The following is an 18,612-nucleotide window of genomic DNA, read 5'->3' as shown; positions in this document are numbered from 1 at the left end:
TTCTGCTTCTACAGCTAGAAAACTGGAGTGAATGCATTATGAAAACATGATGTTTCTTGTATTTTACAGCCTAACAAGGGGAAAGCTCTACCTGCTGAGCTTATCTGAAATCAGCTACTGCAGAGTGCAAGTTTAAGGCAGCAGACTGAAATGATCAGGATTATATTACATATAAATCTTTCATGAGATCATATCTAAACAAAAATATATCACAGTAGTCTACAAATAAAACAGCCAAGAAAAATTAGGGAAAGTAGTGGCTACAGAAGTGGGGTAAAATTCCATGTTCTTCTTCTCTAGGTAGAAAGGGGAGGGGGAAAGAAATGAATGAAAGGGGAGGGGGAAAGAACAAAATGTTCTAGAGAAGAATGATATTTGCTGGAATCCTGTTGATGATGTACACATATTTAACTCTGGGTTACATGGGTTTGTTTTCTTTTGGACAGGTGGCAAGGAACTATTCATGGCTTTTTGCACTGTCCATAATTTCCTCCCTGGCAGATGTCAAGCTTTGGGGGGGGGGGGGGGTCTGCTGTTGCTATTAGCTGGAAGTGGAAGGGGGAGCACACTGGGAACAAAGAAATGGACAGTCTCAGCTGCAAGGGGGAGAGAAATGAGCATTCTCTGTAGCCTGAGTGGCCTCTACCTTTCACTTTCCCCTCTCCAGCCAGGCAAGTAGAAAGCAGCAGTAATGGACCCTGGAGATTGTAAGGTGTGGGAGAATGAGAGGTGTGGAGCAATGTGTGGAGCATTAAGCTCCATATATGCAATTGCAATATCCTGGACATAACATTTTATTACTCTTGTTTTGCAATCACTGAAGTAGGAAGAAAACTTGGCCATCACTTCAACCTTTAATTTCGTAAGGTTCCCAAGACAATGAGAGATAAGATGTGGAATAAAAGGAGGAGACAGAACATTTTTAGGTTGTAAAAAGAAATCTTTCCAAGGTTGCCGTTAAAGCACCAGCTTCAGAGAGGATGGTGCCATCTTGAATACCCTGTCTTGGCTCTTCCCCAAACTGGAAAGGTAATCACCGAAAATGACAGGGAGTGTGAAAAGTGTGGTGGTGATCACAGGAGAGAACATAACCTTCACCATGCTGCTCAGTATGGGAAGAAATGTCTGTGAGCTGTGCAGCTAGTTGAATAAATCCCTTCCTATTATTTTCAAAAAGAGGGAGTGTTATTTTTAAAATGTTTTAGAAAAATTAAAAAGAAAAGCCCTATAGGAGTTTAGTCAGGGGAACTAACAAATAGCCCAACAGCCCTGCCAACAATAGCTGAAAGCTTTTAGATAAACCTGAGCCCCTGAGACTGCTCAATCCTTAGTGTTCCTTCACTTTAGGACTGCAGCCTTAATCAGATTATCAGTAATACAGTGGGCCCTTCCCTTATGCAGGGGATCTGTTCTGGATCCCCACGCGTAAGGAGAATTCCATGTATGCTTACACCCCATTGTAAACAATGGGGCGTGTGCTTGTGGCACAGCAGTGCGCCATTTGGTTAATGGCTGTGTGGCTTCAGCATAAGCTTGAAGACGTGTATGGTGTGCCTGCGTACAGCCCAGGCGCACTGTACTGACAAGGTTTTGTATATGCTTGGTGGAAAAAACAAACTAATTATAGCTCAAAAGAGCTTTTGTATAATGTGAAGTTGACGGTTTTCACAGCCAACATAGTTGTTTGTGGGTTTTTCAGGCTGTGTGGCCATGTTCAGAAAATGGATTGCTAATTAAATAGACATATATATATATATCCTCCTGCATATCCTCCCACCCTGATGCTTTGCCATTCAAAAATAGACCAACACAGAGATTAATATGTAAATCACTTCCTCACAAGTAAGGGTCACACAGTATATATCCCCCACTCACTTCCATGCAACCAACCTCTGAAGATGCCAGCCACAGATGCAGGCGAAACATCAGGAATAAATTCTTCCAGAACATGGCCACATAGCCCAAAAAACTCACAAAAAAAACCTATAGCTTCTGTACAGCTCAACAGAGCAAGCTTTCACATTAATAAAGCAGAGTAACAAAACAAAGCAAACAACAAGATTTGAAATTGATCTATAAAAAGAGGCTGAATAAAAATATAGTGAAAACACTAATGCTGCTTTTGGGCTACATTATATGCCATGAATGGGAAAAACAAGATTGGAACAATGTCATATTCTCTCCACAGGATGGCAGTAGAAACATGCTGTGCCAATGTCTACAAAATTATAATATTAAACTCCCCCCCCCCCCCATGATAAGATTATACATAAAGTATAAATAATATTTACAACAAAGAAGGGAGACTAGTTGAAGGGAAAACTTGAAAAGCATGTATGGGGGGGGGGGAGAATCCACTAGTAAACAATGAGTAAGGGCGTGTGTTTTTTTAAATTACACACAAACAGAAAACAATTGTTGAGATCTTGTAGATTCAGGGCTGTGACCTTGCTGATTCAATCTATCCATCTAGTATGAGGCTTTTCCCTCTTTTTGCCTCTTCCCCTTTCCTAGCATTATTGTATTTAGCAGTGACTCATGTCTTCCTGTTATGTGGCCGAAATAAGACAGCCTAAATTTAGTCAACTTGGCTTTCAGGCAGAGTTCTGGCCTGATCTGCTCTAGCATGTATTTGTTTACTTTCTGCTGTCCATGGCTGTCCTCAGCACTCTTTTCCAGCACCACATTTCAAATGAGTTGATTTTCTTTCTATCTACTTTCTTCAGCTCTTGCATCCATACCCAGTGATGGGGAATACAGTGGTACAATACTGAAGCTTTAATATTGTATTCCATTAGTGCATCTGAGGAAATGATTGATATCCACAAATCTCATGTTGAAATAAATATGCTACTAGATTTGTTGTCTCCTTGCCCCCCCCCCCATTTCCCCCTTTAATTATGAACACAAGGACAGTGTGAAATAGCTGATATCTGTATCAGCAGAGGGACTGCATACACTGATGAAATATAGACCTTTAAAACTTAGTAGGGACTCTACTAATTCAGTAGTCCCTTGGAGGTTATCCCAGAAGTGATAGTTTTGAAGTTTCTGTTTGTTGTTGTTATTGTTGTTGTTGTTTGCATTCCTCTTTCTGGACATGGAGATAAGAGCATACTTTGAGAGACCTCACAATCCTCCTCTATGAGAGTGTGGAAAGGTGCACAGGAGTTCCTTCGCGGATGTTGGAATCAGTGGTACCTGGGGATTCTGATATTGAGCAGTGGAAAATCTTCTCCAAACTGAAGTTCAAACTTCAAAGGAACTCTCCATGGTGCTAAATGTCACCTGGAGATAGGGTTCCCCACCTTGAATACCTCTTTTAAAAACTAGAATAAAGCAAAGAGGTGATTTGCCACACCACTAACACAGAAATCATCAGCTACTACCAGTGGGAACTCCAGCAGAGAACACACCTGGGAGAAGCTGTGGATCTAAAGGGTTCATTGCCTACCCAATCAATTTTAAACTATGAATTTTAAATTGGGATAGTTTAATTTTTAAATAAGGATTTTAAAAAAAAATTTACGCTGGATGATTTTAATATGCTCTATGTTTATGTGTTTTAACTCTAAGGAGTTTATCATACGGGGAAATTTGGAAGTTTAAAAAGGTCAGAACACATGGTTATCCAGCATATTAGGCCCAATTGTACAAATGGTTTTCACATAATGTTGCGCACAAACCGCCGCACACACACTTTTATCATTGGGATGGAGGCACATTTGGTCCTGTCGTGTGAAAACCATTAGAACATTTGCTCGTAAGTGCAGACTGATCTCAGATTCTGCATGGGATAACAGAGCTTTGCATGTGAAAATCAGTTGTGCAATAGTGAGTTAATAACGGGATCTTACCATTTTAAACTTCCAATTTTTCCCTGTGTAATAAACTCCAATGTGTTTAAATGGTTTTATGTGTTTTAATCTATGTTGTACCCTGCCTCAAGCCTTGGGAAGAGATGGGTAAAAAAATAACAATAACAGCAACAATTTAGTATTAGTAGTATTAGTATTATTACCCTCCTTTGCTTCCAAATATTATTATTAATAACAATCATGGCAAGAGAAGACATTGCTAATCTAGAAACCAAAGGTCAACCTTGGCTGTTTGCTGTGTGGCTGACTGGAACAACAGCCATACTGGATTAATCCAAACTGAGTAGCTGAGTACGTTGTCTCTAACAGTGAACAATGTCAGCAGAAATTTACAGGAAATATACCATCTATATGTCGATTTAATTTGTAAGTAAGTCAAATACAATCAGTCCTACAAATAACCAGGTGGCTCCTTTGCTTACTTCTCCCCAGTATGAAGGCTGTTTTATTTATGATTATTCAGCAGGTTCTTCAAAACACAGAAGCATACTCAGCTAGCAATGAAAAAGAAAATTTGCCCATTTAATCTATGACTGACATATTTTCTTAATTATGCTTCAGAAAGGACATAAAGCACATCAAGAATGTAAGAATATACCTCCTGTCTGTAGGATAAAGTTCCACAGTAATGACGTCGAGGGAATTCCATGCTGAAATGGTGAGGCCATTGTACAGACACAGCATACCTATCATCATGGATTCACTTGTACCAAACCATAGGAAAAAGCAACTAATCCCAGAAAGAATCATAGAGCCACCTGTAGACAAATAGTGAGAATTACTATTGGTTTTGTCACAGTATCCTACTCTCCAACATCGCCAAGATGGCTTTCCAATAGGGCAAAAAGAAATGAGTAGCCAGATCTTTTTCTACAAGCCCCCAGAGGGAGTTGGTAGTAGGAATGGTTGGGTTGTGGGAAACAGTTCAAGGAAAAAAATTAAAGTTGCAATCCTTTACCAGTCCTATAACTTCCTAGGACCTCCTTTTGAGTAGACATATATTGGCATAAAATATATTATGCAAGTTTTAGTAGGTTCACCAGCTGCTTCATTATGCAAAGATGTTAAAAAGCTTACATATGATGCCAGAATCATAGGCCTATATTCTGGATCTCAAGGAACTTACTTTTCTGTTGCTAACAAAGTTGAAATTTTACTACCTGCCTATTACCACTTAAGCATTCCCTAAGCATTTAAAAAGTGTAAGCTAATTGCCCCCAACAATATGGGTATTCATTTTAGTCACCTCGGAAGGATGCAAGCCTGAGTTGAGCTTGAGCCCTTTCGCTGGTATTGAACTCACAACCTTATGGTTTGTGAGTGAGTAGCTGCAGTACAGGCGTTTAACCAATGTGCCACCCGGGCTTAAAAGAAATAAGGCCACTGAGACATATGTAATATGCACGATGATACTGAACCTATGAAAAGAAGTAACTAAATTTGCTTTCTATTTACCTAGGGAGTTTGTTTGAAAATATTTTTTGTAAAATCCTCTCCCACTTCATGTCTTGTAAGCACTTAAAATATTTTTAAAATCCATTTTAATGAAAAGCATACCTAACATTGATAAACGCCCAATTCTGTCCATCAGAAGAGCTGAGACAATATTCCCTGGTAATACTGCTAAAGTCCCCAGGAAATTAACAAAATAAATCCAATAGGCACTGTAATCGTCATCAAAGGAGATCTGACATCCTGTCTTGTTGTGATAAAATGTGCAGTTTATAAATTCACTGCCAGGATATTTATATGGTTCAAGATCTATGGAAACAGAGAAGGTGACAGTTAGAATAATATCAGATAGTTGTGAAAATATTTGATTTTAAAACATTTCAAATACCAATACTCTCAATGATGACAGTGTTTTACTCAATGATGACAGTGATGATTATACTTAGGTATAAGATTAAACCCTTTACAAAATTCAGGACTTTTAATGGGTAATTGGCAGCTGATGCTTTCATAAGAATGACTTTCTGATTTCAAATTACATTTCTTATTGCTATGTCATTTAACTTTGGTTTATTCATGTGTTTTACCATTCTATAAAGAACAGCTACTGAAAATCCCTGTGGCTATTTTAACAGAAAAACAATATACAAGTATAATAGATTAAATAACCCAGAAGAGTCTTGTTCCTAAGGCTGCACCTGCACTGCAGAAATAATGCAGTTTGATGCCACTTTAACTGCCATGGCTTTATGCTATGGAATCCTGGTACTTGTAGCTTGTTGTGGCTCCACAGCTCTCTGACAGAGAAAGCAAAATATTTCACCAGACTACAAATCTGAAAATGCCATAGCCTTGAGCCATGACCAATAAAGTGGTGTCAAACTGCATTAATTCTGTAGCACAGACATAGCCACAATCCACAAAACAGCCATACCTTTATCAGCCAACCAAATGCACCATGGAAGCTTTTAAAGCTTCACCAGTTTCTTCATCATGCAAAGTTGTTTAAAATCATACAATAGAAAAGTGACAATGTTAGAGTCACAGACCTACATTTTATCTCAGATGTTATTTCTGTTATCAGTTAAAATGATCTGTAGGGATCTCAGTGCAGGGGCAGTAGCTGTGAAGAGCATCTGAGACAAAATGTAGGCCTGTGACTAACACTGTCACCTTTCTTCTTCTGTAAGATTTCTAACATCTCTGCCTGACAAAGAAGCCACTGAAGCTTCCAAAGGTAGCATGGTTTATTTATTTATTTGCATTTTGTTTGGCCAATAAAGATATTCCTGCATTGTGTATTTTGTTGTATTTTGCTGCACAGCCAACACAGCCATGAATATGTTGACCATTTTCTTAAACCAGTACAGAACTAGGCAGAGGTGGGGTGTCATTACAAAGGAGCCTCTGCATATTGTATTACAGTGCGCCCATGTCATATGCGGGCACCTCTTACATGGCTTCCAGCATATGCTGGAAGCTGCGCTGGATGAAGTGGTGCCGTGCGGCAGAAGAAGCAATGGTGCGCTCACTCATGGCACACACACTGTGCACCGCTGCAGGCACAAACCTCATTCATTTGAATGGGGCTTGAGCATCCACATGTTTTCCCTTACGTGGGGAAATCCGGAACGGATCCCCCCGAGCAAGGGGAGGGTGGACAGTACCTATAATATGTCTCTTAGAAGGAACCATTAGCAGGGCCTCTTCTCATGGTCTCAAGACAGAGTGTGTGGAATGTGGCTTACAAACTTGACAATCAACCGCACCCCCATCATTGGCGGGGTGGGTGGGGATGAGACAACTGCCTTGAACACTTAATTTTGAATGTCATGAAAGGGCAGCAACTTGTTTCTTATTTAATATATTATTCTTGTATAATAACACATACACAGTGATGTAGATATAGATCTATATGTAGAGATGCAGATCAACAAAATTATTAAATATTAATAAGGGTTTGAGGATCGCAGCTCTATAGCCAAATCTTTTTACAGATGTTGTCTTAGTGAGGCAGCAAAGACAGAGACAATCACCTCAGGCAACAGATGCTGTGGAAGGGGAGCAGTGACAGACCCTGACTTTTCCTTCTGAGTTCTTCAGTTATTCTCCTCTATTGGCGAACAAGGTTGAATGTGCACGACCATTGAAAACCACAGCACTTGAGGTCCCAGTTTTTTGCATCCGTGGGGAGGGGGAACTGTTGTTCCAGAACCGCCCTGGCAGTACCTCAAGTCTTGTGGTTTTTAATAGCAGCATGGCTGCGTGCACGCACCGCCATGGTTTGCCATCCGTGGATGCTCAAATCCATGGATGGCAAGCCCATGGTTAGGGCAGGCAAGTTGTATTCTCTTTTAGGTTTGTTCTAAATCCCCACTGTACCATCTGTAACAACAATATTCTGGTAAGAAATTCTTGATAAAATGGACCCCATTCTATTCCCAGAGCTGGACAGTTAAAGAGGGTATTTCTTTCCACCCTACCTGTGCTGAAAAAAGTGGTTTCCATAAAAATGCAGTTCCTAAAGTAAGTGTTCAGTGTGGTAACATCTTCAAAATTACAGTTCTTAAAAAGTGTATCTTGAAAAGTAACTGCTTTAAATTTCATCATGGTAAACCTGACCAATAGAAATAATTTGCAATCAGCTTAAATTATCATAAACAGCAAGATATCTTTTTTTGGAGACATTTTTTCAATTGATGCTCCAGCAGTACAGCTCAATACATGTCACAGTCTGATTACCCAAACCATGGCAGTAATAATTCAAAATATTCAAACAATCCATGATTTCCAAGCTTGTACAGTCAGCCCTCTATATCCACAGATTCTTTATTCACATATTCAAATGTCTACAGCTTGATAATATTAAAAAATATATAAATTTCAAAAAGCAAACCTTGATTTGGCCATTTAATATATGGTCTTCAGCATCCATGGATTTTTGTATACATGGGGTCCTGGAGCCAAACCCAAGCATATACCAAGGATCCAGTGTACAGCCGTCCCTCTGGATTTGTGGGGGATCCATTCAGGGACCCCTTGCAAATTCAAAATTTTGTGAATACTCAAGTCCCTCCCCTCCTTCCTTACCACCTTCTTTTCTGCCCCCCCCCCATTGCCCTAGCCTGGAGGGAGACAGGGTGCAGGGGCTGCCAGCTGCTATGGAGACTCTGGCGTGCGCATGCCATGCCCCCTCTCCACCGCAGCCAATAAGCGCACTTGCTAAACATCTTCTCGCTGCTGCTCTGTGATTGGCTCAGCTGAGCTGGCCACTGGAGGACAGGGAGGTGATGGATAGCAAGTGCATGCTCCAAACCCCCAGGACCCTTTGCCTGCCCCATCACTCTCCCTTGGTTGTCCAGAGGACAAAGAGGCAGGCATGGGGAAGTAGGATCCTCCATCCTCCCCAAGTCCCTTTGCCTGCCCATTGCTCCCTCAGCTATCCAGAGAGCGATGGGGCTGGCAAAGGGAGGAGGATCCTCCATCCCCCCATTTTGCCCCATTGCTCTGGAGCCAGCTAAGGTGAGCCAACCCCAGGGCGACAGGGGTGAGATGGGAAGCAGGGGAGTCCAGTAGAAGGGAGCATGGTGTGTGCAAGCCGGGCCCAGAGTGCAACCAGGAGCTAGTCTCCATGGCAGCCGGCACGGATTAGAAGCCTCATTTCCTCCGGACTGAGGGAAGGCCCCTCAGCCCCCAAGGCCAAGCTAATCTTGGGAGGAAGAAGGAGGGAAGGGATAGAGAGGAGCATGCAGGAAGAAGGAGGGGGAGTACACATGGTGGCAACCTCATGAATAATCAACCGTATAGACAGCTGTATATGCCATCTTTTTCCTCATACATGCAAAATCCTTTCTCTTTCCTGGTACATAACCATTGTACTGTGACAATCAACCATACAACAATTGGCATTAACTAGGAACTACCTCCAAACCTATCATTTGAAAGCACTGTTTGATAACAATGGCTCACTACTAATTACTGGCTAGTGCTAATCATATTTTGAAAGCAGAGAAAACAATGGCTAACATAAATGAAGAGAAAGGACTCCAGGAAAAAGTGAGGAGGAGACATGTGGCAATCAGCACATTAGAGCAGAATCTATAGTCTTGACACCCATGTGTACAAATGGAAAAGATACATTCCTGAAATATAATAAGAGACAATGCTACAATATAAAGTACAAGCCACTACTTCTCAGGTTGAAATACTTCAGAGGGTTGCTTCAAAGGGTTGCTGTGACTATAAAATGTGATAAGACCATTAATATCCCCCTGCGTTTCCTCAACAACAACAAATATATAAAATAACAAGCTTCCCAAACCAAGCATATTAGAACTGAAAAGTGCCAATAACTCTTCATTATAAGGGGGCAGGTCAGTGTCTGGATAACAATGAACAACAAAGTGATTGATTTGAAAGATTTATTTATTTATTTATTTATTTATTTATTTATTTATGTATGTCGACCTGTCATTGATGAATGTCCCATTGAAGTGGATTTGATTTTCCAAAGTAAAGTTGAAGTCAAAATCTGTTATCCTCTCATTTTCAAAACTCTTCCTCCTAGAAGCATATTCATCTGCTTGTAGATGCTTAATGACATCTGGAAACCAGACTGACAATCCATAGTAGCTGTGAAGAGCAATAGGTATAATTTGAACAAATGTAGCCTTGGTGGAATATGTCAGAATTATGTTTTCCTAACAATGAATTGAAACCCACAATGGGTACCTGAGTTGTAGCATAGCCAGTGTTTTCCTGGAGACACACTGATAAAAATTAGTATCTTAAAATACACAAGCTGCATTCAAATGCAATACAACATACAGTGTTAATAAAAACAAGCTTAGCTTTCCATCTCTGGCTTCTGCTCTTTCCCAACTATCTTCGAGCAGCCGCTCCTGAAGTTCTTGTTTCTGATTTAGACTAACCTCACCTTTGTGTGATTTCAGTGCTAAACAATAGTGAATTTTAATTGTGATTAATGAAAACAAGTACTGTATTTTCTGGCGTATAAGACTACTTTTTAACCCAGGAAAATCTTCTCAAAAGTCAGGGGTCGTCTTATACGCCAGGTTTCGTCTTATAGGGTGGGTACTGAAACTTCCAAGCCAGACTGGAGAATCTGTGGGCTTTGTATACAATCCAGTCCAAGCAGGCTTTGTATACAACAAGTTTTCCTCCTAGGTGCCTGCATGTCATGAGCATTTGAATTAAAATTATCATATTGAAATCAAATCTTATGTCTTTTTAATTTTTATTTGGTGTGCGTTGGAAGAGAGGTAGTCTTATACGGCGAGTATATCCCAAACTCTATATTTTAACTGGAAAAGTTGGGAGTCGTCTTATACTCCCAGTCGTCTTATACGTCGGAAAATACGGGTAATCTTCTGTTTTGATCTATCCTGAATCTTTGGTTATTAATCTTTAGTGGATGACTCTGTATAGTAGTATTTGTGGAAGTGGAACAAAAAATATCTTTTTATGGAATTTCCTTCATCAGGTAAAACTCAGTAGTACTTCCAATCCATTTTACCACACTTTGGCCTGGTACAGACTGCCAGATAGCTGCAGTCTGGGGCCGATTTTAGGGCTCGGGATTGTGGAGTGACTGCATGTTACTGAGCCCTACCATGCAGTGGTGGCACCATCCACATGGGGGCCGCCATGATGATGCAAGCACGGCGCAGCATCCGCATGTCGTGGTGCCGCGCTTGCATCATTGACGTGCAACAGTGCACCAATGGTGCATTCATGACATCTGCTACGCACACCAAAAATAACCTGCTTTTAGCGGGTTCTTTTTGGTTTAGAGGGAGGCTGCATAGTTTGGCTGCTGAGGTGTCCCTCAGGAGCAAAAATGGATGCCACCCTTTCAGGGCAGTCTGTCGAGCCTTTTTGATAGTAAGATTATCATGCAACAAAACTAATACAATCCACTGTAACTACTGTAGGTTGTCTTGCTAAACTTACCCAAAAGAAAGCGTAAACCATACTGTTGCCAGTTTTGTTGTATTGTCTTTGACTGGATAGGTGAAACACCTCATAAATGTTAACCAAATCTGTGATAGATTAAGAAAATTAGCATTTATTTCTAAAACTCTATTTAATTAAAAATAAAAAAGACATGTAGGTATACAACAGGAGTGGGAACTTTGTGGCCCTCCAGATATTGTTGGACTGCAACTTCCAGCATGCTTCACCATTGGTTCTGCTAGCTAGGGAATTTGAGTGTTGCAGTTCAACATTTGAAAGGTCACACAGTTCTCACTCCTGGCTTAGAGTATGTGCCTTAGAGAACCAGATATGAAGTGGTAGAATTATCAGGCCAGGTCTATGCACTGTTAAAAGCTAATGTCTAATATAAGGACTTGTCTATATAATCATTTATCACAAGAAAACTACACCAAGGGATGACCTTTTCATTCTCTGATAATTGACAGCTGTGAATTGTCCATATTTCTTTGAAATATCAGAGCACCAGGGCAGCACATGATGGGGGGGGGGGGGGACTTGCAAACAGGACTTATGTCAGGCCCAAGGCTGCCATGGGCATGCTAAGACTTCTCAGTGTTTGTTATTACTGATCACATCATCCTTTCTTTCTAGTTAGAGTGTCACCAACCAGACATTTTCTACAACAAAATGATGCTAATTTTTATGTATATAAATGTGTTTAGCATCAAAAAAGCAGAACAAACGTCTATTTTTTCTTGTAGTCTCATGATACTTTGGTTTAAAACAGTTTAACATGCCCAAAGTCATTCTCATTTTCATTAGAATTCACAAAGAGTTTGCATTTATTTATTTATTTTGCCCATACATGTCAGAAATACACAAGCAGTTCAAAAGCATGAAGTGGTAGTAGGGCAAATGAGGGAAAATGCCCGTTTCATATTTCATCAATGAAATAACCCACATGACTACCATAAGGGGCCTTTGTAAAATATTAAATCCAGCATTTAAAATACCCTAGGTATACCACTGTTCAGGTGATAGAATTCATTTCCAGAAATCAGCTACAGCAGCATGTAATAACTTTGGACTACCTTGGCCTAAATGCATTCATAGCCGACAGGAACTAACACAGGAGTTTATCACACAGGAGAAAGGTGGATTTAAAACAGTGATTAACCCATGAAAATTGCGCAATGGACATTAAAATGTGATTAAAATGAGATTAACACAAGAGCATTATTCCATGAATAATCAAGGAATAACCAGGCAATAAACAGCAAAAAGTCATTCATGGGAAAATCCTGTGAATGATTTGCTGCTGTTTTATGCCTGGTTATTCATGGGATAATGGCAATTTAATCACATTTCATCCTGACATCGTGTGAAAACCATGAGCACAACTACAGTTTCCAGAATTCCATAGCATTGAGCCATGGCAGTAAAACTGGTATCAAACTGGATTGTTTATGCAGTGCAGATGCATCCTGAGTGACTTTATCCAGCTATATTTCACTAAACTGTTTTGATTAAAAATTAGGAGGATATAATGCATACTAAATTTAGGTTCTTGGAAGTCAGGCAGCATAAAGGGCCATCATAAAATAAAATGATATCAACAAATATTCCTACTGAACACAGGAGTATGAAATACTTCTTCTTTTATGTTTCTTAAAAAATCACCTCCACTTCAAATTAGGTTTTGTCTGAAATAAATGGCAATGTTAAACAGGTGTATTTCTCTAGTTATACTTGCATCCCAGCACAAATAATATTCCTTTAAAATTACATTACTTACACCCTCCAACTCTGTGCGCACTCTGACATAACATCTCCTGTACCAGGTTCCAGTATCGCTTTCAATTTCTATAAGCTCATCAATCTGCTTGGGAGTTTTGATCCTGTTAACCTATGAAGAATACAGTAAAGCTATTTATGTTCTTCTCTCTTTGGAGAAATGAAGATATTTCACTGTTAAAAGAAGTGAGCACATTATCCAAAAAAAGTCAGACAAATGGTCTTCATGCAACACTTTCCCTGAAACAAAACAACTAACTCACCACACCATGCTGTTTGGTCCCATTTTTTTTTCTCAACATTATCACATGATGTCATGGTTCTTCTGGTGGTGTTGTGCTGTACAGTCACAAGCAATTACTAAAGTTACTTACAATCATTGGGGATGTCATTTTATTCATGGTGAAAATAATCCATTAATGACCCCCTTTCCTGCTATGATTCAATAGACAGTTTTGAGTATGGATGTCTCATTCCATTCCATTGTGAGAATGGTCAATTAGTGGCTGCTGTGCAGGTGTGGTCTGGTTGTTCCCAAGGAAATCTTCTGCAGTGAAACCTTTACAATTTAGGAATTTGTCTAATTTTTTCATAGCTACCCTTCTCATTCCTAATTTTCTTCTGATTTCTTGCCTTCAGTCTTTGTTCGGATCAATGTCTGATCCAAGGTATGGGAAACTTTTGACTATTTTTGCATTTTTCAGCTATTTTATGTTTTAAATTATAGTATAAACTGCTTTGGGTCCTCCACTGGGACAATATTTTTTTTAAAAAAAATATTAATAATGTCAGTATTTTATTGATAGTATCTTTATATTTGTATTTTGTATTTATTTTATGGGATGTAATCCCACCTCAATTCACAGGGAGAGGCGGGAAATATAAATAATTTATTATTATTATTATTATTATTATTATTATTGATTGAAGGAACAAATGAACGAACGGGTCCATGAATTGGGGGGGGGGGGGGTTCTTGTGTAAAGCATACTCACTGTGAAAACTTTTTCAGGCTGACCACGAGCTCGCATATTTGTATCATGAATCTGTTTGAGGATCATCCAAGCTTCATCATGTTTTCCAGCCTACAGACAAGATATTTGATAAAATACTTACATGCATTTAAACACAAAGTCAGAAGGCTAATGCCTTGTGACTGCACATTGCTGAGAACCCATACTACTATAATGTCTCTGATTTATTTACTTTCAAGTGATTACCTCCACAAATAAACTTGCTATTCAGAATTCAGTAGCCATCTCCTCTCAAGGCAGTCACAATATTATGGTATAGCAATAGACTGTTAGCCCCAAGTGGCCTCAAATCAGCCACTACTTCTCCGCCTAATCTACTTTTACCAGGATATTATGAAGATAAAGTGAGTAATCCTATGTACTACTGACCTGAAATGTCATAAACTTAATTATTATTACTTTTCACTTTGTTCACAGCTAGATTAATCCCACATTTTAGGACAAGGCCCTTTCCAGGCAGTTTACAAAATAAGAATCTGGCTCACATATACTACAATGAAAATAGTAAATAACTTATTTTTTCTTTATTTATTGTTCAAAGACATAGCTGTGTTAGTCTGGAAAATTAGTATATACAGGTATGCAAAATCAGTGTCAGTGTCAAAATCAGTGTGGATGCAGCCTTTAACACCTAGACAGGTCAAGTGTGTTGAATGATAAAGAAATTTTACCTCAAGCAAGAATCTTGGACTTTCTGGCATGAAAGTAAGTGCCACCACAGCAGAAACACAGGGGAGAGCACACATAATAACAAACACTCGCCAGCTATGAAACTGATATGCAGACCCCATGCTGAAACTCCATCCTGAATGAAAGGGATGGGGGGAATACACAGAGACAGAGAAAGAAATAATGCTTTTAAAACATGATGTATTTGATGAATTTTATAATTTGATTGACTGATCTCATTTATATCTTCCTTTTCTGCTTTGGGACCCAAAGCAACTCACATGCATAAAAAGTTAAAATGCTTTATTTATTTATTTATTGATTGATTTATAAAGTGCTGTAAGTTAAAATAATATGACTAAAAATAATTGTAACATACAAATTAAAAAGCCACTTAGTCCACTTAAAACATTAATTTAGAACAGTTGGAAACACATTAAAACCTTTTACACATTAAGAACCAGTGCACCCATTGCATTAACCCAACCAGGTAAAAGCTGAAGACCAGTTTAAATTGTGTCTTTGTTGGTGAAAAGACAGCTGAGATGGGGCCAACCAAGATCCTTTTGGAAGAGAGTTCCATAGCCTTGGAGCGGCCACCAAGCTCTCAGGCATCCTCAACAGAAGTACCTAAGGTTTAATGTTTATGAGCACTGGGAAATACATTAAATTTCTTTTCTGACTTAAGAAGTGCTACTTTTGAGAGAAGGGTTTTTCCCATGGGAGATCCTAGAACCAAACGCCAGCTGATACCAAGCACCCATTGCATAACAGAGTTGGAATTGTTAATTTTTTGGAGTACAAGTTCCAAAATCCCACAAATGGCATGGGACCTGTAGCCCAAAAGTTACATTATCCCAATTCTGACCAATATATATAGCACAAATAAAAGATGAAGGAGAGAAAGCTAAATACTATTTTAGAAGAATGAAATCTGGAAAGCTTATTTCTAAGAAAATATGAGGTATGTGAATATGTGAATGAGAGGGAGGGAAGGATTGCTTTTACTATAAGAGACTTGTTATATTAGTGTTTTATTAATGGGACTTATCCTTGTCATGGCCAGCCAAGAGCAGCTCGAGGAGGAGGATGAGCCGCCTCCAGAGCAAGAGCTAATTGAGGCTACACCAGGTACTAATCCTGCTCTGCCAGGTCCCAGCTGTGATCCCTCAGCCCCAGAGGAGGAGACCCAACCAGGTCCTAGTGCTAGTGAGATGCCTCCTGTGGTGCAACAGCCTAGTGGTGACTCTGGGGAGCAAGCTTGCCTGGATGTGCCTACTTACAAAGAGAGAAGGGCTGAGAGTGCTTTCAGGCGCAGATCCAGGAGGCAATTGAATTAGCTCTTTAACCACCCTAAACAGCTCTGCTGGACGAAACTCTGCAGACGCAATACATGCAGCACAGAACGAATTCTTTGCTGCATCTATTGCCACTCTGTAAGAAGCCAATAAGGTCTCAAGGAGTGTCTTGTTAGATAAGAGTCGATGTTTCCGCCAGTGGTGCTCTAGTCGTTGCACAGTCTGCTTCATTTTTCGAAGATCTTCTGTGTACCATGGTTTTTTGTTAGAAGCCGGCCGGTAAGGACGCTCAGGAGTGATGGTGTCTATGGCCTTGGTAAGATCACGATTCCAGGTATCAACGAAGGCTTCGACAGATGGGCCTTCGTCAGACGAGCCTGTTTTTGAGGACGCCACTCCCACCGGTGTCCCTCCCCTCTCCTGGTTCCAGCAGCTGGGCGTTTCGTTGTTCCAGTGCTGGTGCTTGGTGGGTTTGGGGAAAGTCCGACAAGCCGGCATCCATCCCCTCTCCTGGCTCCAACAGTCCAACTAGGACTTGGGAGTTGTAGTCCAAAAGTAACATTTTCATGATTCACAGTAAACAAACCTAAATATGCTTAGCATCATCAGCAAAGTAGCTATATCATGTGCCTCCATCCTCAGACCAAGCTTTGGGATCTGTTCTTTTATAGCATTAGGCTTAGTATTACAGTATATTCAAGTATACAGTATATACAGTATTCTCTTTAGTTAATTTGTTAGCCACGCTTACTTTATTATTATACTTGACATTAATTTGTAATCACTTTATTAAAAACAGGAGGTTTCATACTTAATATGATCAGTGATCACAATAAAGATTGATTTTATTTTTCCCCCAAATTCAATAACAATTTGTTGTACATGGAGACTGAAAGCTGGCTAGGGACACTGAGGTCCAAAATACACTGCAGAAACAATCCAGTTTGAGACTGCTTTAACTGCTCTGGCTGAATACTAAGGAATGTTGGCAACTATAGTTTTGTGAGATATTTAGCCTTCTCTGTCAGAGACCTCTGATGCCCCAACAAACTGCAGTTCCCAGGATTCCCTAGCACTGAGCCAGGGCAATTAAAGCAGTCTCAAACTGGATTATTTCTGCAGTGTGTTTTGGAAGTGAGTGTTCTATATTGATGACCATTTACTTTTTCAATCCATTTCAAAATTAATCATTTAATTTTTGATAAACACATATGTCATAGGCATTTTCAGAACTCTTAATTAACTCAGATATTAATTACTACTCAATCAGAAATGCACAAACACTATGCTATTGTCATCTTAGTGTGAAAACGTCATATTAACTATAAAGAGAATCCATGCTAATTTAGACACAAAGAAAACTACCATTTAATTGTTTAAAACTTTCAGATAAATTCTCTCATTTAGGGGTGGGCAATGATTGTGAAGCGGTCATTTTTTACCTACTCACCTCAGTGGGCCACACTACACCAAACCCAGATGTTGCATGAGGTCACTTCACTTTCATTTTAGCTTGTTTTGGGAGATGGGGATTGGAGAATGAAAATGGCTGTACTCTGTGGATGCTTTGGTCCCTTTGGGATGTTCTTTTTAAGGGGAGGTCAAAGGGCACCGAGTGCCACAAAAAGGGAGTTAGAAATGCATGCATCTGAGGGCCACACTTTCCCACGTCTGATACAAAACTGTGCACTAGATTATTTTAATCTTTCTAACTATTTAAAAGGAAGATTTAAGACCAGCCAATATTTAACTTTTAATATCTTTTGTAAATCTGTCACACAGATACAGTATGAATGCATCAGCAAGATACTAACTTTGCATTTTCTTACAAAGTTATGGTTCTACAGAGACATTGCTATGAAAAATTCTAAGACACTAACAGAGACATTTAAGGAACTTATCTCTGTTCTATGGTCTACACGGAGGACTCAATTTCTAGATTTCCAGAGTCCATGGATTAGACAACACTGTCAGAGAAATTAGTAAAAGTAAAGTAGTTATGTTAGGATTATGTTTAAGTGATTTCCATTCCCACCTTGATCTACAGTAATTTAACACTCTTCCTCATATCCAGTTGCTTCTAAAACTGGAAGATGGTGTTATACCTGTCATGGATGCTGCAAAAAAGTGACTGCTGCTAGAAATGTCATCTCCTGTGGCACATTTCACCTTCTCTTCACCATAATATGCAGCACTGGCATGTTATGAGTTTTGCTACTCATACAACACTTCAGGGGCAGCCACTGGCATGAAAACTCAAAATAGCATGAAGCCCTACAACATGTACCCACACCTAAACATTATGGGAAGAAGAGCAGAATACAGTGAATGAACACATCAGCAACTTCCCTTTACTGAAACCAATTGTTCCTACTCCGGTGTGCTCTTCCAGTAGGTACAGTTGGTCCTCTGAATCCATGGATTCCTTATCCATGGACTTAATCATCCACAGCTTGAAAATATTTTTTAAAATACTGTATATAAATTTCCAAATGCAAACTTTGATTGTTCCATTTTGTATAAGGGTGT

The 18,612-nt window shown here is 39.6% G+C and overlaps 1 protein-coding gene across 2 annotated transcripts in view; it reads right to left on the bottom strand.

Moving 5' to 3' along the window:
• SV2C (synaptic vesicle glycoprotein 2C) overlaps window positions 1-18,612 on the bottom strand; it is a 143,819-nt gene that overhangs the window by 6,268 nt on the left and 118,939 nt on the right. For both annotated transcript variants that reach the window (XM_089512830.1, XM_089512839.1), the window contains exons 5-12: window positions 14,788-14,921; window positions 14,078-14,167; window positions 13,084-13,194; window positions 11,304-11,392; window positions 9,798-9,962; window positions 7,814-7,947; window positions 5,436-5,639; window positions 4,477-4,636 (exon numbers count right to left, since the gene is read on the bottom strand). In XM_089512830.1, the coding sequence (XP_089368956.1) occupies window positions 4,477-4,636; window positions 5,436-5,639; window positions 7,814-7,947; window positions 9,798-9,962; window positions 11,304-11,392; window positions 13,084-13,194; window positions 14,078-14,167; window positions 14,788-14,921 (1,087 nt within the window). The remainder of the gene's footprint in view (window positions 1-4,476; window positions 4,637-5,435; window positions 5,640-7,813; window positions 7,948-9,797; window positions 9,963-11,303; window positions 11,393-13,083; window positions 13,195-14,077; window positions 14,168-14,787; window positions 14,922-18,612) is intronic.

Source organism: Sceloporus occidentalis, unplaced genomic scaffold (genome assembly GCF_023333645.1).
Source record: "Sceloporus occidentalis isolate IW3139 unplaced genomic scaffold, rSceOcc1.0.p SCAF_1, whole genome shotgun sequence".
In the NCBI taxonomy this organism is placed as follows: Eukaryota; Metazoa; Chordata; class Lepidosauria; order Squamata; family Phrynosomatidae; genus Sceloporus; species Sceloporus occidentalis.
This window is presented reverse-complemented; position numbering and strand designations above follow the sequence as displayed.